Genomic DNA, 23,771 nt, shown 5'->3' with positions numbered 1-23,771 from the left:
CAGTTGTCTGCACTATCACTCTTACAAGCAAACACAGCAAGGAAATGGAGAAATTCAGATAGATAACAACAATAATAGCAGCAATAACAATACACAAAGTAGCATTTCATAGTTAACACACTTCAGAATGAGAATTTTCTACCCACTGGACATAAGAAGCATCCAGACTCATCTCTGAAACAGTGCATGTACCAGAAAATTGATAACACACTTCAGAATGAGAATTTTCTACCCACTGGACATAAGAAGCATCCAGACTCATCTCTGAAACAGTGCATGTACCAGAAAATTGATAAAATGGAGGCAAAGGAAAGAAAAAAAAATTGGGTAGCATTTAAGTTTTGGACAACATCTTGGCTTATTTGCCATGCATATGACTCAGCTTTACTGTAACCGCTTGTTTAAAAAAAGAAAAAAATCATGCCTAGGTTTGTTTTAACTTTTCTCTAAACTGGAGAGAGTATTTACAGTAAGCATAATCTAATTGATGGTTATGAGATGATGAAACCATTTAGACAGATGTCTGATTCTCCATGGACATTTTTTCTTCAGGAGAAATAAGAAAGGCCTGCAGCCTTAGCTGTCTTTTCTAAATTTATGGTGGCAGAACTGTCCATCTGGATTAGTGTCATCTGGCCTTTTAGCAAAATATCGGTGCCTGTAAGGCTTTCAGTGATAAATTATCTATGTGAAGGGATGATTCCATGTTGACCTACCGATTGTTTTTTCTATTAAGATAAGCTCAAATGAGGATTTTCTCCCAAAAGGCAATTATATTTATCACCATCAAAACGACCCACTAAAAATATAAAAGTACAAAATATTACCGTGCATCATACTTTACAGATTGTGTCTAGAAGCAGTAGGGTCTTCTAAAAAAAGCTAATCTAAAAGGAACTGACATGACGAGTATGTTATTATTGCAGCTGTGATACTTGGGCAGAACCACCAAAGCCATCTTGAACCAGAGTTGCTGAAGAGGAACTCACTAAAGTGGAGCAGTTTGCAACTAGCAATGGATTAGCCCATTTCAGAAGTATTTAAAAACTGAAATAACATAGCAAATACATTCAGTCTTAAGAAAAAAATAACAAAGAAGAAGAAGAACAGTTGTCAGATAACTTGCTCACTGATGCAGTACCTGTTTTTAAACAGTATAGACAAAAATCTTTTCCCATAAAGAAATGCTACCAACAGATCCATTACAGAGCATACTATAATCAACATCCTGTAGAAACACCAAGCTCATAAGTTCAGACTGGTGATCCAATGCACGCTGAGACACTTGCACAGACCAACTGTATGGCAGTACATGTGCTATTTCTTACCCAATGCAATAAAATGAATTCATTAACGTGGATAATATTTCATTAAAGGATGAAAGGGTCAGAGTGCATAATGTGGATGGTTGTGTGCTACTTCCTTTTCCTAGCAGAGAAACATTAAGTTACTCTAAGCAAGGAATGAGAAATTGAATGCCTGTCCATTTCTGGTAATGCAGGAAAGACCATCAGCAGCTGTCTAGAAGTAATGTGAATACTAAATACAGGAGATTAGCACAAGCTCTTCCTGCTCTGTTTGACTAGTTGCTCTCCATTTCTACTAAGAGATAAAAGAACAGAGGATCTCATAACACAGGATTTTTGAAGGACTACAGGGAAAAAAAAAAAAAAAGAAACAAAATCTATTAATTACAGATTTTCATCAACCCTGGATTAGAGGCCCCATCTTCTTTGAAGGTTCTAATTCACTGAAAGCAATAAGTACTGGTGTTACAAATAAGAAGAAATAATGTAAAACTGGGTTAAATTGACAATTACCACTTTCCAAGTAATACTTCTAACTACAGAACAGCAAATGTTCTTTTAATAATTTATCTCTTCACAGATTGTCTTCCCATAAGCACCCAGTTAAACAAAACTGGGTAAATTAACTTAAGATCTCTGCACCTCCTGTGAAAATAGAATGTTTAAGAACTAGTGCATAGGATTACAAATCTCAAACACAAATCAATGGTTTGAGTTTTAAACTTCCAACCTTCCAAAAATTACATTTCTGAACTTTTTTTCATTTATCAAAGCATCTAAAGAGCATTCAAGACTAAGACAAATAATGCAACCATGTGAGTTGGCTACACTAAGGAGACTACTTCAATAGCAGGTATTTATTTATGTACGAAAACTTTGTTTCCTGTTATGAGATAGTCTCTAATAAATGAACAGTCATTGCTCAAGCTGCACTACACTAAACAATAAACTGAAGAAACCAGATATAATTTTATTTCTCATTTTATGTCTCCAGCAGCTGACACAGCCTGTGGAATTCACGGTATATATGGAGAGTAAACAGAGATACTTTGTTTAGCTTTCAGACATATAAGCAAAGGGATGTATCCACAAGTCCCAATATATTGTTTTGACTTCGTGTTGTTGTACCAGGATACATAAATTGAAAGAAGTAAGCTTTTATTTAAATTGATTTACATTGCTGGCTGACTTTCATTCTCACATTGAAAAGAAATATAAATGTTATTTATGACCATAAAAATGATACAATAATGAGCTGAATTACTACAGGCATCAATCTTGTATACTTTCCTGGTTTGAGATTCAGATTACAAAAATAACAAATTCAATTTTTTTAAAATAAATCAAACATGCCTTCTGATATGATTGCTATTATTATTGCTTATAAATAGCTATTTATATCAATCAAAATACAGTACATGTACCTTCTATATAAAAACATGCTGGAATGAGAAAGATGAGAATGTTGGAAGTTAGAAAGCATGGAGGGAGGGAGGAACTAAAAATGAAAGATTAGATGCAATTTTTTTAATGGCCTTTAACCTGCAGGCTGAAGGAAGTAAATGAGCAGTGCATATGGAGAGTCTCAAGCAGAAGTGACCTGTAAATTTAATATCTGACAAATCAGAGCCTATTACTGTTATTAATACTTCACATAATTATTCAAAATAAGCTTGAGAATGCTGTCACAGAAGTCTTAAAATTAAAAAAGTTACTATGTGTAATCAATCAGATACTACCCTTGGTAGTCATTCACCCCAAACTTGATAGAAGGCAGGCAAGATCTTCTGCATAAACACTCCATTACCCTTCCTCACAATCTGAACAGTCATTTATAGATGAAAACATATTCAGTTGTCTAGCTAGCATAATTTCCCTTACTGGACTGAAAAAATCCTTCATTGGAATGTGGCACAGTTCTGCAGAAAATGTACATTTTCGTGTACATGCTTTATGTATCAAAGGCATCTGAAAATGGATCTTACCACTGCAGCCGGAACTTGAGGCATTTTTGCAGCTGGGGTTCCTGGACGTGGGTAGAACTGATTAATAAACAAGCTCGGAAACCTGTACAGTTCTACAAGTTTCATAGTTTCTTGAAAATCTTCATCTGTCTCTCCTGGAAAACCACAAATGATGTCTGTAGCAATTGTTATTCCAGGCACTCTGTAAAGGAAGTAGAAAGAAACACTTAACTGAGGAGATGTAGAAGTCTTGCACCCTTAAAAGCTAGTATACATAGACATATAACCTTCAATTTTATCTACAGAAATTGAGACCTACAAGGATCTTCAGGTTAAAAAAAAAAAGATTTTCACACCACTGCTTGGTAATGAGAAATGCATCTGGTGCTCAGTCGAGAGCACAAGTAATAGAAGATATCGTAGCAAATACTGGATTAGGATTGTGATAGAAGAGTAAAAACATCTGGATCAACTCTTCCTTCAATCAAAATTAAGAGGTAATCAGCAGACTTTGCTTTTTCTTGAATTCTGATTGTTTAATCCACAAAATGTGGACCTTTTGAGACTCAGTCACTAGAAAATGTCAACTATTTAATGTTTTATAATGCTACTCTCGAAGTAGAACAGGGCATCTGAAAGAGGGAACTGGCATATCACATCACGTAGTAAATTTGAAGAAAATGGGCTAAGGAGCCATCTTTACATCTTTAGTCATGAGTTAATTTAAAAATCAGCATTCTAAACCATAAGCCTATGCCTTCCTTTAAAAGGAAAGCAAAAATACTTAAGTTCACAAATGCACAAGCAGTAAGTTCTTTTGTTATTTAAGCAAGGTCACCATTCCCTAACTGTTCCCCTTGGACTGAATATGAAGAACCCTTACACACATCAGGTTAAGGCAGCACAGCTGATCGAGACAGCCCACAGACACAGAAGGATGCACAGAAGAGGGCTAAGTTAGGGGACTTCAGCTGAAATTCTGCCACTGTCAGTCTTGGACATGGTGAGAACATGCCAAGAATGCTTTCCCCAGTAGATACTAGAGCAGCTCTCAAGGCTTGCACCCTGACTGAGCTTTGGGAATAATGATAAGATCCTCTGGAGAGGGGCAGAAACACACAGTGCTCAGTGCTCCCACCTGATGCAGACGAGACTGTTTCCACGACACAGAGTTCACCCCACACTGCCAGTAACAACTATAAACTCAAGAAAACATGACTTACGGAGAAAAGTAAGAACTCTATACAAATACTGGTGGCATCTAACTTGGAACTGGCCCTGTATTATGGGTTAGCACAATTTTGTTTTCTAGATAGAGAGAAATGTAAAATGTTGTTTCCCTGCCCTAACTGTGGTGTAGGTTGGAGGGAGGAGGACAAGGACCTATTAGAAAGCAGGCTGGGATATTGACAGCTAAGTTGACCAATGAGAAGTGTCAGTGCGACTTGGGAAGGAACATTTAAAATTTATCTGCAGCTGACTGCCCACTCTCTTGCTTCGGTGATTGCCATGAAGTAACAAGGTGGGCCGGGCCGGGCCGGGGTCTGGGGGCCGCTGCCTGCACGGGGAAGGCCTGGGCCAGCTGAGCCCCTTTCCCTTGTTTGCTGGCAGGGGGGAGAGGCAGCTGCAGCTTGGCAGTGTGGGGCCACATGCTCAGACCACGGCAGAAGGGGCCAAAACATGGCCCAGCTTAATCACCGCTGGCAGCGGAGAAAGCAAGCCTGCGGCTCCGTAACAACTCTGAGCTGGACTGCCTTAAATGAGACCAAGGGGTGGAAAAAGAGACACTTGCTGGTTTCTTTTACCAGCTCAGCGTGTGCACGTGGCTTTGCAAGCCCTGGAAAAAAAAAAAACAAAACTCTTTCTTAGCAATACAGAGCTTTTAAAGCACAATTCTTACTTAAGAGAAAGAAGAAAGAAGAAAACAGAAAGTGCATAGAACAGACACTGCATGAAGTCAGTTAGATGAGAAGTGAAAGAACTAATAATATTGGAATAGGATTGAAGAAGTAGACATTTTTAACCGGACTTTTCTAAGGCAAGTTATGAAGAAATGAACTGTTCTTTGCAGCATTTTTAGTATTATTTTAGGTTGAATGCTATTCTAATCACAATTAAGGACTGGTGTAATAGAAATTTATTTGGGAACTTTGAAACCCCCGCTCCTGGGTCGAAAAGGAGGTCTCAGCCTTTTGAGACAAAGATAATTTTAGATCAGAAGACGTATTCGTAAATAATACCCCAGATACACTGAGAAGCTCTGCAGATAGAACATCACAGTCTGCGAAAACTCCGGGCGACAGCGGATGTGTGTGTAAGCAAACATCTTCATAAAAGATCTTAGAAGGACTCTTCTCCTAAAATAATGTGTAGTTATGTCTAAGTAGTGAAACTGACTGAAAATCCAAAGTTGTGTCCTTCTATGTTGTTTAATAAGAAAGTTAATAGTTTGTAAGAACAAAGAAGCATTTTAAAGTTTCATTCTGTTTTAGATTTTTTTTTCCTGTTCTTTTAGTGTGTGTTAATAAAACCATTTTTTGTTCATTTTTAAGCTTAAGCCTGCTTTGTTTATTTTTCTCCTAATCTCTCCCTCCCACAAAAATACTAACACTAAAACCCCTACACCCTGTTTCAAGTCGGGGGAATAGATGAGATGTCTTCCAGAGGTCCCTTTCTACCTAAATAATTCTTCACCTCTTATGTAGGCTACAGGCAAGGGAACAGCTGAGATTGTTTTAGAGGTGAATGGCATAAAAAGACTACTGTCACAAGCAAAATTCACACTTGAGGTTTAGAAGGGGTCTCCGAGACTGTCTATAACCCAAAAAATGGATGGAAGGCTTCTCTTCCCCTCATCCAGTTAAGACAATGCAGAACTGTGAATGTCAGTGCACGGAATCCAAATTACATTTATAAAGCATTCAAATAGCCAAAGAAAGCTATAGTTCCTTATTAGGCACTACAACACCACAGGGGAAAAAAAAAAATGCAGTGGTTATAGTGAGTGAAGAAACCTGATTTTGAATAATTGAAAGAAAAAATTCCTGAATTAAAACTTCGTGAAACAATGATTTCTACTGGAAAAGGAAAAGCAGAGAATACTGTTCTTATTAATTTGATTAGGTGCAATATTAGACCATTGCTTATATTCACCACAACAGCCTTCAGACAAACTGTATCTGGCAGTAAATATACTTTGTGATTTTTTTCCCCTAAATTAGTTTGGTTTTTTTTTTCTTCAAGTATTGGCAATGAGCTTATATTAAATTGAATGTCTTACCCTCCTTTTAACATGTGTCTGGACATATAGGTAGCAGCACAGGAATTTATCAGAATTTATCAGTTATTAGAATCATCTGCCTCTTCCTTCAGAAAAATCCCCACCAAAGAAACCAAGTTCTATCAATTCCTTTTTGAATTCAAACTCCATCATCTCAGCTGAGGTTAAAAGATGGCATTTGAATGACAAATCAAAACCAGTATAAAATGGAACATTTTCAAGGGCTTGATCCAGCAACCCTAAGTGGGAAACACAAGCTGGATATTGTGCAGAACAGCAGAAATCCCCAGAGCTGATGGCTCAGCACCCTCAGTTACCATTGCTTTCTTAAGACTGACAAACATCAAGACATGAACTTCTGCTTGATATCAAGTAACAATAAAATTGTTCATCTTTGAGGAGTGAGTGAAGAGAGCAGCACCGCATCCTGCAACATGATTTTGTTCATACCACAAATACCTTGTGCAGCAGTAGTAAGCTCATGCAAGAAAGAGTACATTACTTTATAAACCAATGTCACCTAACATCAGCTGCCATTTCTCAGAACATGAACAGAACACTCATTACATTTGACAAAACCATTATAATGAAGTTATTTTATCCATTTTAATGACACTATTTGCAACAGTCAAAGCATTTATTACCAGTGATAGTAGTAACACCATCCTTTATAAAGGCCTGGTTGTTTCTATAGCAACATGAATTATAAGGTCCAATCAAGCTAGATACAATAAAATATGCTCTTTTTCTCCATAACACCAGTTGTCACTCAGTTAAAAGGAAATTACATATTTTAAAAATTCATAAACTCTACAAATGTCTGAACTCCATTTGCTGATAAGGTGTTAATTATCTTAGTAATTAGATTTCTTCCTGGGTGGAATTATTACACATAAAGAAAAGTCTGGGTACAAAAAGAGAATAAGGACCATGGTGTATTCAGCAACAGCAATTAATTACAGTTCAATCCAGTGTAACTGCCTAAAATATGACATTTTTATATGCATTTTTATATCACTGCTGATTATATTGTTTAACAAGCAGTTTAAAAAGGGGAGAAAAGCATGAGATTTCACTCAAAATAAATCCAAAATGAAAAAAACCAAGCTCTTAAAGACTTTTCAAACTAGTGTTGGACAAAAATATGTACCATTAGTTCCACATGTGAAACACAATTTCTTAATGAAAAAAAGAGGGGGAAAAGATAATTATGGAAAAATATAAAACACACACACTTGAAAATTAAAGTGACCTTTTTTCTGACAGCCTGAAAGAACGCAGCACAAAAATTCTTTATTACTTATATTCAGATGATGTTTAAGAATTGCTCCACCTATGAAATATGATCCAAAATCACATAAAAACAAGTTCTTGTGCATCAGCCAGTATTTTTTTACACCAAATGCTGCTTATCTATTCTGAAGCAAAGAAAAAAACACTGAACATCTCCTGTAACATTTATTATATGAACACATTTACAGTTAGTCTAATTATTCAGTTTCCACAAATGTCTTTTAGGGTGTAAGAGAGAAGCTCTACAACATGTTGACTCTCTGTTGGGACGTTTTACAATAAAACTGGATTTTCGGAAAAAGATGGATCAGAGGAATAATTAATGCCATGTATAAGATAAAACAGCCTTAATACTTAGGGTTCCTGAATATTCTCTCCCCTATGTCCCTCTATATACATAAATCCCTTCCATCGACTCAAGCAGACTGATGTTCTGCCATTCTGAACTAGACCAGCAATGTGAACCCCATGGTCCTGGGCAATTCTGACCACCCAAAAAGAAGCAACTACTTCATCTTACAGTGAAGTCACATCTCTTATAGTGTGATGCTGTAAGGACCACCACACTCATGAACAAGTGCTGGCACCACAGGTGACCAAACCTCACAGAAAGGAAGAACAGGATGTGTTTGACAAAATACAGAAGAAAAGCAACATCATACCCTCTGCCTAAAGAGGAACCAGGTCAGCCTCTGGGGTCAGAGAAAAAAGTCAGATCCAAGGAACTGACTGATGCCTAGAAGTCAAGTCATGGACAAGTGACTTAGGAAAGAGATAGAAGGGATAAAATCTGCCAAAAATAAAACAGTAAAATCACCCCCCAACCCAGCCCACCCCCATTTTCACAGAGCAATATTTCTAAGAAAAGTAGCAGCAAAATTGTGAAAGTTCTAGGATTCACTTGTTCCATGGATCATTTAATGTGGTTTTAGCTACAGAAAACATTTCCTTTGGCAATAACCATTACAAACCAAAGCTACACTCAGGGAAGTAATTATGTTAAGGAGTTAAAACTATCACCTTCAGCTACTCACATGACCACTTGAAATTCTTTTGCATTATCACATATTCTTCCCACTTCTATTTCAACTAAAACTTATATCCAGAAATTATTTAAAGCCACCAACTTGTTCTTATGCAAGACCAGCTACCTCCAGTCCTTACAATCCAACAAAATACTGCATTAGAATCAATAGCAATATGAATAAAAAGAAAACACTATATAGCCTTATAGAAAGGTATGAGAATTCCCTCTGTAATTCATAGTAATTAAAGTCAAAACAAAAAATGTGATGACATGGAAACTTCTTGATTCATAAATTAGAAATTTGCTTTGAAAAAAAAATACTAGGGAAAAAAATGGAATTTTTATGAAAATAAAACCAGTCTACTCTGAAATGTTGTTTCAGCATCATACATTATTTTATATGCTTCTGCAGTATATTTTTTAATGCTTTTGCAGTATCAGCCCATGCAGAGAACATGAAATGGAATTAATGGATTAAATAATTGAAGGTATCTGAGTCAGGTCTTTCAAGTGTATTTACAGACCCTAACAGGCATCTCAAGGCGCCGTTTTGTGTTGGAGCTGAAAGATGTGTTTTGCATCTTCCCCCTGACCACACACAGTCTTCCAGAAGCCCTTTTCACCCCCTCTTTCTCTTTTCTCCATGAGGCCTAGTCCTGTGGGATTTCTGACTTCAACTTAAATTGCTCACTGAGGAGTCACACCACTTGGAGGTAGCACAAGAGAAACAGATTGCTCAGCTGGAAGCACTGCCTAGGAGCAACAGAAAAATTCATCCCGCTTCTCTCTGGGCTATATGGAGATTAACCTGAGGATTAAGCCACGGAAAAATCTCCACACTTTGAGAAAGAAATTCAGCCGTTTCCCTGTTCTGAAATCCTCCAGCACTTCTCTCTCTCTCTCCATGGACCATGAATGCAGCACAGGACAATATACTCCTAAGTGTCTGGAGCTGGGAGACTAAATCTGAACATAATTTCTAAAGCAGGGGGTACTCCGTCCTTTCCCATTTATGATTTACCCTAAATTACACAATGGATAACAGGCATTTCATAAATGGATATCCATTGAAAATGTTTTCTTAGTAATCTTGCCATATGTGTTTAAAAGTAGTCCAGGTTGTGTGACTTCAGAGCCTCTGTATTAGAAAAACAAGCTCTTTTGAACCCTCATATCAATTGCTGAACTGATTTACACATGGAGTAGAACTGGAAAGTACCATAGTTAAATGACAATAGGCATGTCCTAAACACTTCTGTGTAAAGTCTCTTAAATGATAACATACTGAGCCTTATGGCCAGATATAAACTGTACTTTGGTAAGACACCTTATTAAAATGCAGCTATATATATATATATATATATATATAAAAGAAAATATAAATATATAAAAAGAAATTTTTATACATATAAAAGAAAATTTATACAGGAATTATATAGGATATAAGAAATTATCTTATTACAAATATTTCAAAGGGTTCTCTATTACTGTTTAACACATTTCCAGGTTGTCTGAAGGAAATCAGTTCTTCACCTCAGTTCAGATGAATTAAAGCAAAAAACGTAACTATTTTGATACTGCATGTAAAAGTATTTAATGGCTTCATTTATAAGTCAACTTGCTTTTACTCAAGTATTGAGACAATGAATACTAGCAGATGTTTAAGCAAGTCATATTTTGTTTATATGTATAAAAAGCAAAATTTTAATTTTTTTAAAAAAACTTATTTTCACAGCTTGGATCATATCTCTCTGAATTGATGGCCAAGACACAATAAACCAGAAAAATAAATTGTAATGCTATATTGTTTATATGCTTGCTTTGATTAAAAAAATAATAAAATAGACAGATGAAAGCCAGACAGGTCCAGAGAGAAACCCTCATTTTCAGAGTATTCTTGCAAATTTCCCTGAAGGAAGGTATATACACCTGGGAGAAAAGTTAGCAAGGCCATTAAATCCTACCAGTTAATTTGGAGGTACTTCATAGTGAAACACTTCAAATTTCAAAGGTAGCAGAAACTACACAGTAAGACAGCTACAGAGTCAGGGGACGTATCCTGCTTTTTACATTCCACACATTACAGAGCACTCGAGGCGCTCCTGGTGGTGATTCCCACAGGGAACACATCACACCTGAGCTTTGTGATCTCCAGCAGTGTCCAATGGATTTGCAAATGCAGCTTAGTATGTTGGGTTTGAACTCGGAGTTGTTAGTGGTTTTGATGTAAGTCACCTTAAACAGGCTGTAGAATAATATCTGTGATTAAGAAGCACAATCCAACAGCTCTCAGAGTTTAACTGAGAGTGAGAAAAGGTATTTTTTAATGACTGTTCTTTTCCCAACCCACCTCCTGGCCCCAGAAGAGCTCTTTCAGAAAGTGGGCTGAATGACACCTGGAGGCAGCAAGCAGACCTGATTTCCAGAACTCAGCTTTGGAAGGTATAGGTATGGAGGACTCTGTTACCAGGGAACAATGACCTAGATAAAAAGTATATCTCCTAATTAGCATGGCTCACTGCCTGAGGATGAGAGAGTACACATGGTTTTACTCTCTTCAAACAATTATCGTGAAGATTGTCAGAGTTTCTACTAGATGCAGCCCAAACGGTTTAGGAGAAGCATTATAATACTTCCCATCATCAATTTTCCTTAAAAAAAACAAAAAACAATCCCCCCCCAAAATCAAGCCAAACCCCAAACCAAACAGTCAAGGCTTGGACCAACTTTATTCAACTATAAGGTGTTCTACTCTCCCCATAAACAATAAACATTTTATAGAACTTCGTTACAGATTTATAACTTCAGATCATTATTGTTTTATGATTAAAAAATGAGTGACTTAAGACAAAAAGCTCAACATCCTTAAACTTCATTTCCATTCAATCTCTAATAAATACCATCTGCTGTGTACTTTAGGGATATAATACCCATCAAAAACTCAGCCGTATTATGAGAACCGGCACCAAGTTGATCTGAAACGCATATTTGAACAGATGTGTTTAAATTACATCTCTCCGTCTACCCACACACATAAATTCAGAATAAGCATGTGTTGATTTAAAATGCATAAAAAAGGGATTTGGAGATGCATCAAAAGTGAACAGCCTCTCAGTGGATCAAGACTCGTATTACTAAAGGTCATCCCTAAAAATAAAGTTTGAATTTATTAGGGGTTGCACCAGGGAACTGTTCTTGGGAACTGACTTAATGTTTGCTGCACTAAAGCAGCCATTGAAATTACACTAATTTTCTATGACCCTTCACTGTTTAACATTAGAGCTGTCAGGCATGGTCAGAAATAATAGGATCTCAGCCATGAGTAGCAGAGAATATGATATACTTTTTCTCAGTCTGACACAATGCTTATCACCAATACTAAACGTTTTGGGCTCTGAGGATCCATCCACGTCTGTTTCAGAGACAGTCTTCACTGACACAGAAATCAGGCATATAAAACAAAATTATTAACATGCCTTTTTGGCATGACGAAACCAAATGAAAAAATTGCAAGCAGGGCTCCATTAACAAATGCTAATTAAAAAAATAAGTATTTCTGAACATGTCTTTTCATCTGTCTATAATCTACAGTCCTGCAACGTTTCAGGGATCTTGAAGATAAGACACACTGGTCCAGAGGTTCATCTAGCCAGCAATCTAGTCCTAGCAACAGGCATCAAGAAGTAGCCCAGAGAAGTATTTCAGATGTTGTGCCACCCCAGAATGCCTTTGTCCTTCCAGCTGGGTTTTGTTAGAAAGATGTTTCTATAACCAGTAGCTTCTGATGGATTCTTCTCCATTAACTTGTCAACAAGTCTTTCCTTGAATCTAAACCCCCTCCATATCAAAACCACTTCAAGAAAAAAAAAAAAAAAAATCTCTGGTGAGCCTTCCATTTGCAAATGTCATTTGATGCTCTCTAATTGTTATGCTGGGAGAGACCAGAAACAACTCTGTTCACCTTCTCAGAACCTCTATTCTAGTCCTTCTCGACTAGCACTTTTCCAGAGTGATGAGTCCTTAATTTCCTTTTTTGTGAAGATCTGTCATACCTCTGATAATCTCTGTTAGTCTTCACAGTAACATTGCTCATTTTTGAGAAGCATGTAACAGCATGTAACAATACAGGCACAAGAGATAAAAATCTCTTAAAACAGTTCTAGAATTTAGATAATTGATCTGCTTTAAGTATTTATTTTTTTTTTCAGGTTTGGGTTGTTTTCTATTAAGCATATAGCAAAAAGTAATGGACCTTATATAAGGTAAGGGACAAAAGAAAAATAAGTTTTAGAAAATAAATAAGCTAGAAGGAAAACAAAAAGAAGGCCAAGCACATTTCAAAGACATGCCTAAGTCAGCAATGTGGTGGTGGTAAAGGAGAACAGAAGATGTTGTCAAAGGGGAAGTAGTACTATGACAAGTCACAAGACTTTAACAGAGAATATAAGATTTCTGTCTGAAGCAGAACCAAAAATTGATCAATAAAAAATGAGAAAATAAAACTGCCAAGGGAATAGATGTTTTATTCCAAGGTGTTGGATCAAGATCATTTATACTAGTAACTTTTGCAGCACAGAGAGAGAGTAGCGAATGGCAAGACACACATTAAAATAAACAAAGTTTTTCAAAAAAAAATCCAAAAAACCGCCCCCCTGCACAGTGTGAAAGAGTTCCCTCCAAATAGCTGATAGATTTAAAAGAGACACGATTCTTTCACATCACAACCTCTACAAACAAATTGACTAGATCTTTTTTTTGTCTTACAACTTTGTGAGAAATCATCACACGAAAAGTTTTCCAGTTGCAGACATCAACATGGAAAGGATCAACACTGTGAAGGAAACAGCAGTAAAAAAAACATAGGCATGATGTGCACTAAATTTAACATAACCTCAATTCCATTTTCAAAGTACCTAATGAAACACAACTTTTACAACACCAGCTGATCACCCAAAACACAGCAGCTTATTTGCTACATCCCTATCAACATAGTACTTACTGAAGGTGTTGTTATAATTAAACCTGAGAGTCACAGTTTCAACAGAGCAGCAGGCAGGTCATCTGGGGCAAGCTTTAGCATCTTTAGCAGCCATAAGCAGTTTTCCTGAATGTTAGCCAGAGGCATTTAAAACACAGTTCATGTACTCTAACTAAAAAATGCTGCAGTTTTAGACCAGACAGTTTTTGATGTACATTCCTATACATTCTTAAATGCAAATTTTTCAGAGTCAGTATCTCTGATATATCAAGTATCTGGCTGGTCAAAACCTTTTACTGTCACCTCTCTAAACTTGTTGTTGTTGTTGTTTTTTCCCCCTTAAAGACCATTGTCTGTACAGGAAAGAGGCAGCATAGGGAGCTACTACTCCTATCAGCAGCGCAAAAAAGCAAATTTGAATAATAACAATAAATTTCTCAAAGTGTAGTATTTGGCTGAAATTTCCAATAACATCCTCCATACTCCACTGTTGTAGCGCATTAATTTGGTTTATATTGTGTTTCATTTTTATATTAGGGTGTGTAATGTTTTTCTATTGTATCCTCTGTTCCCCTTGGAAACTGTGTCACATGGTTTGTCCCTGCTTGGCTGCGTCCATCCCTCACACTGGAATGTAACCCAACTCTGTTCCATTCCCACCTTATCCCTGATTGGGTAGTGGCTTATCCCTGCCTCTAGGCCCTTCCCCCTGGGGAAAAAGCCCCTGGCTGGCCGGGGCCTCACTCTCTCTGGCACCGGCAGGGACGGAAAAGGAGCTAAGTAAGAGCTCTGGCCAGTGGGGACAGGACCCCAGAATAAAGCCGTGATATCCCCCCGGCGAGAGAGCAGGCTCTGTGCCTTTTGCCTTCGATGGTCATCTGGGTCTCTCAAAAGAACCACCACACTCCACACAGATTGAAAGCTGCTATCATGTAACTTCAAAGTTTTTAATTTTTATTACATGTACCACTGGTAAATGTGGCCTTATGGTCTTAACGCTTCAGACCAAAGTGTGACACAAGGACTGCGATGTACTCAGAACATACCATCTATATAGCTGCTGAATTATATTTTCAGAGTCTGCCTTCAGACTCACAAGCAATGGTATTTTCTTATTAAGCCAAAATCCATGAGCTTAACTTCAAAGAAATCCAGTGTGCTTTACTAATTAAAGTGTGACAAGATAAAGTTAATTGTATTTCAATATAATCATACTTCAGTCAGCATCATGCAATATAACTTGAATCACTGGGAAACAGAGAATTTACCTTGCAAGAATAAATTTAAAGAAATTATGAAGTAAATATTTCAAAGGGCATGTATAAAGAATTATTCATTCATTCATGTAATAATATAGTTGAAACAATGCTCATAAAGAACAAGGCATGACTGTTAAGGTAATGGGCATCACTGGAGTGATAGTAAACAACCACTGTCTGCAGATCACTGTCTCATCCCATTCATGACATGCTCTGATAACAACCTGAATTTAAAGAAATCACACCAGAAATAATATCCATCTTTATGAGCAAGAACAGCTCACTTGGCTAACTGGAAGGCAGCAGAATGGCTGTGAGAAGTATCTGATTTGTTCTCAGGTATACCCAAACAGCAGCTGACTTCAGAATACAAGAGATTATACAGGATAGGTTCATAAAAATAAAATACTATTTTATGTATCAGTTAATAATTTATAATTTAAAGCAAAATACTGTGGCTTCTCTTCCAAGTGGAGAAATGGGCTTAGTTTGCTACATAGCTTGAGGACACTGGGCAGAAAAAGCAAAATTACCAGGAAAGCATCTCTAAAATGTCGTAGTTAGCCTCTCAGAAGGATGGCCTCAACCAGCCAGGTTCTTACAGACTTCACATTTGTAACATTTTGGTAGCAGCTTCCTTTGTCTACGATTACCAGTAATTTAAGAACATTTACTTGTAAAAGACAGTTCCAGTTAAGAATACTGGGATCAATGGAAGTAATTAATGCATGCATTCCTTCAAAAGTTTTGAAGGATATTCAGCTTCATACATGCACACCAAGGAACACACAGGGGACATCAGAAGAAAAATCAGGAAAAGTAAAGATGGTATTTTGAATGTAGACTGTTAGCTTGCCAATGACAAAGTTAAAACAATACAAAATCAATGGACACTGTTGCCTCAGGGAAGCTCTTACCCATTTCTCTCAGTTCAGTTCAGCGAACTACTTCATTTTCAGTGTGACACAAAGTTGCAGATAGCTTAATAATGACAATTAGGACACCTGACCATATCATTATTAGTGTATATTATCACAGTCAAAAGCTTTAAATAAAATGAAGGACTGTTAAATGTGTATTAGTTGGGGGTTCTTTTTTTTTTTAAGGGCTCTGACAGACTGTACACAGCCACAGGTCCTAAGCCATTCAGACAGTAGCTTTGCTGCCTAAAGGGTAGGGTTATTAGGTGGGAAATTAAAAAAAAATCAGACAAATATAAAAGGAATAATGCATGTTGGTATGAAAAGAGGTTAACAAACTCATACTGTGGAGAAATAATTAAGGCAACTTGATATCGTGCGCAGTTACCTGATATGACCTGCCAGTGACTGAAAGTTTAAAGAGAACTAGCACAAAATATAAAGTATGCTGTTATCACCGAAAAATCATCAAAGACAAAATTAGAAGTATGTTTTATGAAGAATTCAAAGATATGACAGCATTCCAATTATGGCAACTAAAGCTCTTTGGCATCATTGAACCATTAACATTGGATAGGTAATGTATGAAAATCGTATTTAGAGAATAACATTTCAGGTAAAATTAATAGTAGTAGGAGATGAATAAAGGTGTAACTAAGATGAGTAACTTCTTTCTCAAATATGAATATATGTAATTAGGTAAGAGACAGGATCAGTACCAGTTGGATTTAGCAACCTGATTCAAAGCACAGGAGTAATATCTGAAGGTTAAGATTAATTAAGATTAAGGGAAACAGATTTTCTTCTATCTTGACATGGTCAGACAGAAAGGCCTGGCACATGAAGTCTCAGTACCCAAACAGTGTCTCTGAGGATCCCACAATTAGTAAATTAGGCAGGACAGTTACTATTGAAAATAAAATAAGAATCAGGATAGAGCAAGGCAACTGCTCAAGAACTAGCATCAGTCTTGTATCAAAGAAAATTATAAACTTCACGAAGTCCCCAAAGAGTTGGTGAAAGTCAAAAAAGCAATTCTTAAGGAGATGGAAGAGAACTGACAACCTTCAAAAGTATCCTTATGAAAGGACATCAGTGATGTCCTCAGACAGGAATATTAAATCTAATAGTTCTGATAAAGAAAAAACTGAAAAATTTTGTCACTAAAGAGATTAGTATAGAAACAGAGAGTATCTTGATAGCAAGACTGACAGAGATTAAGGGGAAAAAAAAGGCTTTTCCTGAGATTCCCAACATTCTCATCAGAGAATCATATTACAATTTACAGGGGAAAAGACCCCAAAAGCCAACAAATTTCTAGAGCAGGCTAAAACTGCAGAATTAAATCAAATCAATACAGAGAGAATTTAAAAATATCTCAAATGGAATAAGGTGGTTATCAGTACTCAATTTTGCAAGCTGAACACAAATTTGAATTTAACAGTTACCATTAACTCCTTCTGTTAAAGCCTACTTAAACTTAATGCATAATTTTATATAATACCCAAAGTATGATACAGAGGGAGTAGAATACAAAAACGGAACCTAAATAATTCAGTGAAAACAGCAGTGTGTGCATTCAGACCATATCACTGAAATCAATTTTATCAACTCACATTATGTTCCACAATGGACTTCAGACATCAGTTAAAGAACCTGGAAAGCCTGTCAAATGCCTGTCAGGCACAACAGTGCCCTTTTGGCTCTGCAACACCAGCACAAAATACACAGAATTCTTAGGCAGCAAGATCCACAAGGCTAGTGCAAAAAACTAAATTCCCAAGCTGAAATCCAATGTCTGGGTATAACATTTTGGGCCTAACACACACTGGCTTTTCAACCTTGAGAAAAACAGAAGGCACAGTATAAAAGGAGGTCTGAAGGAAGTGGCAATTAGGATCATTAAGGACGAAAACAGGCTTCATCTCAAACAATTTAAACTCATTTATTGTGGAGAGAATATTGAGCAACTGATGCAAAACTACCATCTATGTAACAGTGTTCTGGAAATGATTCTTCCATGTGGGTGGGAATTTCAGACATGTTTTAAGTAGGTAGAGAAACATGGAATAACTCCAGAAATTATTTATTGATTTAACCTTTGAGTCCATTAATGAAAAATATTTCATCCTCTGTGATCTATTGCAAGTCTTTATAATTCACCAAACCTCGTTTTCTTCCGTTTCAGTACTAGCATTGAAGTTTCAGAAATTTCAGTAGGTTGGGTTTTCTTATCAGCTGAGTAGAAGACACAGTATCTAAGCATCTCACTAAAGGTTTTTATAGAGTTGTACCTTATCAGAAAAAGCAACATTTGAAAAATTCATTACATTTTACAGTTCTCACTTTCTAGGACATTTGTATTTTTCTTCTTGCTTCTAGAAGAAACCCCACTTTTCAGCCTAATAGGTTTAAATGTTAGTATTTCTCCCTTTAAGAAAAAACTCAATCTTAAAAACAGGAACAATAAAAAAAAATTCTTTGGAAGCTGGCCTACCATTAACAAAAAACATCAGGGAAGAAATATTAAAAGGAGAAGGTAAAAAGCAGTTATCTACCTATAGACCACTTTCGAGAAGATGAGTTACCTACATGTAATCACATGGTGGTGTATGCAAGCACTGAACTATGATGTGTTTTATGTCAGCACTATCCAAAGAAACATTCTTCAGGCCCACATCTTTCAGCCAGAAGTTCATGTAGTAACAGGAGTGGCTCAGATCTCCTCAGAGTCCACTGATTAGACCTAACCAAGGAACACAGGTAAATGGGAAGGTAAACGTGCAGACAGCTGTCTTAGGTTGCAATGCAAGATGTAACCACAATGCAAGATGTAACCAAAAGTATGTATTCTATTACCATCTGTTAAAACCAGGTGGGGCAGTGTTCTCTATCTCTTCCATGATCCATCCTCCCTGCAGGGGGCTATCTTCTGTTAATGGGCCATTGAGTCTCACTACGTGACTGATACAATTACATCATCCCATTGGGAGATGCTCCACACAGGGGAAGAAGCCAAGCATCCCTACCTGGATAAAAATCTGAGAGTCAGAACACCAAGGCACCCTGTTTTCCACTGGATTCCAGAGGAAGACTGGAGCCATCTCACCACCAATGGACCTTCAGAGGAAAACTGTTACACCCCTTCCACAGGAACATCTCTGCTTCAACAGAACCACACCTGTCACTCCAGGAGGACTTGATGGGACTGCACCCACGACCCTGACCAACAGGATGTCAGGTGGTGTTCTGACAGTCAGTGTTTTCTTTCTCTTGGTTTGTTTTGTTTGTTGGGGTTTTTTTTTTTTTTTTTACTATTAAATTTTTATTTTAATTTTCCTAATAAAGAACTGTTATTCATATTCCCATATCTTTGCCTGAGAGCCCCTTAATTTCAAAATTATAATAATTCAGAGGGAGGGGGTTTACATTCTCCATTCCAAGGGATGTTCCTGCCTTCCTTAGCAGACACCAGCGTATCTCAACATAAAATCTGTTAACAGGCAAGTAAATAATTTCTCTTCTTCAGATGGGCTCTTGCAGTCACTGCAAATAATCCAAGAGTATGGAAAACCTGAAAAAAGGCATATTGTGTCTCTAAATGAACCAAGACTGAAGGAGAGCTATGGCAAATGCAGCTTCTTGCTAGGCACGGTACCACTTAGCAAACACGTAAGTGATTTCAAATGTCCACTTCCCATATAAAAAATACAAAGGTATGATGCAGAGCACAGTTGTGTGAGGTTTAACTGAGGGAGCCACTAAAGAAGCAGCAGATGAACCCTATTCAAACTCTATAACATTCCTCTCATCTACTGTAAGAGCCTGAACTCTTCATCACCAGATACAAGATCTTCAGGGATTGCTCTTCAGGGTTCTTCCCTAACATGCAGAAGGTAAAATGCAGGCAGGGTAGAAAATAAGTAGCTGTAAAGGAAAGCAGGAGACTTAAGGAGAAAAGCAAGGAACATTGACTTTCCTAAAATAACTTAATGTTGGACGTCACCTTGGAAAAGGACTTCAGAAATACTACATGGACTACCTTGCCTTTATGGAAAACAGGAGCAAAAGCAGAATCAATGATGAAAGCTCAAATCCCTTTTTTCCTCCCAACTAAAATGCATGCTACCTTCACAGACAAGGATGGTAGTGAACTCCCAAAAGATAATGAAAGGCCTAAAATGCACTGTATATGTGCAAAAGTAAATAAAAAGATGCAAGATTTTAAAATCCTGTGCTCCAGAATCACAGCTAGTAATTCCAGAATGAACTTATTTTCTGATAAAGGTAGCTTTGCATTAACTGAGGCAGCCTACAACATGCAACCATGGCATCTGAATATAACCCTGGGCTATGAGCATCTATCAGTCTTGCAAAGGCACCATTTTCCACAGCAAAAACATTTCTTTGTGCCTGCTTCAGGTTTCAGAACTTGGCAGAAAGTTGCACAAGGAGAACACGCACTCACGGTTGTGCCTCACCAAGCCTTCAAATCTGACTTTCTGTGGAGGCAATATAGGTGCTACTGGTGTAATTGAGAACTTGCACTGTGGGTGAATTCCTTGACAAAACAACACACTGAATTTAGGAAGTAAATACTTGGAAGATGCCATTGCAAGTTTCCCCGGGCTCAATTATCAGCAAGATAAGGCATTTAGATGCAATGTGTTTTTTCCCCTCAAAAAGTAACTTTATTTATTTATGAAGGAAGTCCATCAGAAAATTTAAAAAAATCCAACAAACAAACAAACCAACCAACCTACATTTGGGCAAATAGGAAAGTTGGAAAAGTCACATTGATATCAGGTCATTAAATACATTCTTGTTTCAAAGGAAAAAAAACCCAAAAAAACTAGCAGATCAGAGGAAAAACCTCAGGACAGAACTTTATAATGAAAGGATAAATTAATACCCAGAATTCATCAAGAGTATTAAAAGAGGATTTAAACTGAATGTGAAACACAAGCTTTTGTGATAAGAGTTAAAAAGTGAAAGGAGGATGCTCAAAGGTAACTTCAGGATGCTCCAGAAGCCGAATGGAAGGAACAATTAATTTCTCTGTAAACTCTGTGCATGGGATGGGAGTATATCCCCTAGAAATGCTACACTACAAAAAGAGAATTAAAAATTCCCAGTCACTGTCATTATATAAACATAATCACTGTTTGAAGGCACATTTGGTTCAATCAACAAAACATTTTTTTGTTCTTAAGAATTATTTGAACATTTGCCTTAAGAAAAAAATGTTTATTTGTATTATTAATGAAAACACAGAGATATTATGTCATCACTTAATGTCATAATTACTGTACTTCACTTAAATGCTATCAAGTAAAAGCTGTATTTTGTGAAAACATACATTAAGAGACAGACTTCATCTTCTGCTATTCTTTTAATGATGAAAACTCTCAAAATACCACACAAATTTGCATTCTGTAGAAAATATAACTAAATGATCTAAGGTAGAAAAGCATGTTATGACTTACTGCCGTTAACGACATATTTAAGAAATAAAGCAGGAATGTAAATCTTAACAAAATTATATCCCATCTTTTATACAAAATTTTAACATTTTTGAAGACAGAAACCAGACAACTAGGACATTATTTTTGTACATCACTCTGAAATACTCTGGGAAAGCACTAACTGTTCTGTTCACTAAGTTATAATAAATGTCAATAAGGACTCTTTTCTCACACAGAAAGGTGTATTGGGTTTGTGTAGCAAGGTTGTGGTAGTAAGGGAGGCTGCAGGGGTGGAGTATTCTAGAAGGAAAAAATACTTCCCTGGTCACAGCTGGGAGTTCAGCTGTCTGCCTTGGTCATTTCTAGGATTGAGAAAATGAGTCAGGTACTCCCCAAACCTTAAGTCAGCAGCAGGGGAGCGGCTGTCTCACTGCAGTGAAAAAATCATTCCAGTCTATTGTTCAAACCTGAACCCTACAGTCTATCCGTCTGCCTCCCCCACTCTGCAGAGTCTGGGACAGTAGATTTTCCTTCAACAAGCACAGTGGCTAAAAATAACTGTAGGACATGGACACACAGGTATTCAGCAGCAGCTCTACGATCAACCATACAACCCATTTTTCAAATGCATGTACCACTTCTGTAGTAACTTGGAGGCTTACGTTGAAGTTTGTCTCAACAAAAATCCTTCAAGGGAGATAAATAGCTCAGAGAGGTCAGTATTTTTCTGTAATACAAAGCTTTAGTAGAAGACTGATTCAAATCTGTTGGGGTTTTTAATGTTCAAAAGGTATTACCCCAGAGCTGACTGCAAGTCTGTATGGAACTGTGTTCTGATCTCAGAGCTGCTTCTCCTGCTGAGGGCCACAGCTCCTCCAGAGGCCAACCAGGGAGGTATCTGACACAGCAAACCATAAGACAATTCACTTCTATGGCCTCTGGGTTTTACCAATAAATATTTTCTCCAGATCCAAGACAAAGTGGCTTATAGTCAGCCACTCTAGCTTTCTCTTCTCCTATGGGAAAAGTATTTGGACATACTAACATTTTCCAGCTTGAACTTGCATCTGAATTACAATTTTCCAGTAGGTGGATTGAGAAGAATTTACATTGCTTCTTGTGTCTTTACCTATAACCATATTTTTGATATTGTTTTCCTGTTGTGAATCAATTTAACAGCTGTACTTTGTCAATTACTCCTACTAAACAAAATTACAGTTCCACATAATGATGAGAAGCAAAATAAAAAGACAAAAATAATTGTAAGTGCATGAGATAAGTGGTTCAGCTGTGGAAAATAAACCTTCATCTGTTATAGTCACTAATCTTATGCACAAACCTTTTAAGATTTCAGGTCTGTGATTATTTTGCCATGTAATACAAAGTTTACAACTACAAATTTCATTCTTATTAAAAAGAGGTGAATCGTCAACTCCTGAATACAATATACAGGCCAACATAAGATGCACATGAACACAAAATTGAGCTTAACCAAAGTAATCTGTACCACTAACCCCAAACGGAGGTACAGCAAAAACCTCTAGGTAGAAGAATTATCATGCCTCTTGAAGGTAACTATGTTTTAATTGGATAGCTACACTTTTAAAGGGGTATAAAAGGCTTTGCATATTTCCATTTCCTAGTTTTCTTCATTTAAGCAGTTTATGTTTCAAACAATAACCATTAAAGATACTAATTAGTTATAGAAATATTGCCTCTTTTATTTCCTCATTCTTTTCAACTTATTTTTCCTGAAAGTTCAACAAATGTAGATTCAATCAGCACTTATCAGCCGGCCAGCTACTGCCTCCATGAAAAACTCCTTTGGGCCACATTGTCCTACACGATCAGAATAACATGCCTTCCAAAATGAATTCATTACCTAGTATTATGGCAAAAATCTGAAAAAATTATGCACTGAAATGAACAAATACTTTTCTTAAATGTACTGAATATGGAAATTTAATACCATCATCAGAATTTTCTGATGCACATCTGAGCACTATAAGGTGTGCACACATCTTATATCTGTACAAATTTACTATCACAAATAATTCTACATCTTAATATATGTTTGGATATGCTTAAAAGCTCAGGAGCGAATTAAAACTGAGAATTACATGCCAAGTCAATCTGCTATTAAGAAATTGATACTGTTTTAAAAACAAATTAGACTTCCCTCCCCAGGTTCTAAGTTGTGTTTCAAGAGAGTGAAGCACAATGAAAATAAATATTCAGAAAAAAACCCGAAGTGATTTTCATTTTTTTGCATTAAAAC

General features: G+C 36.8%; 1 protein-coding gene across 4 annotated transcripts in view; it reads right to left on the bottom strand.

Moving 5' to 3' along the window:
* The window catches only part of CDKAL1 (CDK5 regulatory subunit associated protein 1 like 1), a 396,407-nt gene that overhangs the window by 110,676 nt on the left and 261,960 nt on the right, over positions 1-23,771 (bottom strand). For all 4 annotated transcript variants that reach the window (XM_040062031.2, XM_040062006.1, XM_040062012.1 and 1 more), the window contains one exon: positions 3,293-3,473. In XM_040062031.2, coding sequence (XP_039917965.1) covers positions 3,293-3,473 — 181 coding nt within the window. The remainder of the gene's footprint in view (positions 1-3,292; positions 3,474-23,771) is intronic.

The sequence above is a fragment of the Hirundo rustica genome, chromosome 1 (genome assembly GCF_015227805.2).
Source record: "Hirundo rustica isolate bHirRus1 chromosome 1, bHirRus1.pri.v3, whole genome shotgun sequence".
NCBI classification, from domain to species: domain Eukaryota; kingdom Metazoa; phylum Chordata; class Aves; order Passeriformes; family Hirundinidae; genus Hirundo; species Hirundo rustica.
Note: the sequence above shows the minus strand (reverse complement) of the source record. Positions and strands in the feature narration are given on the sequence as shown.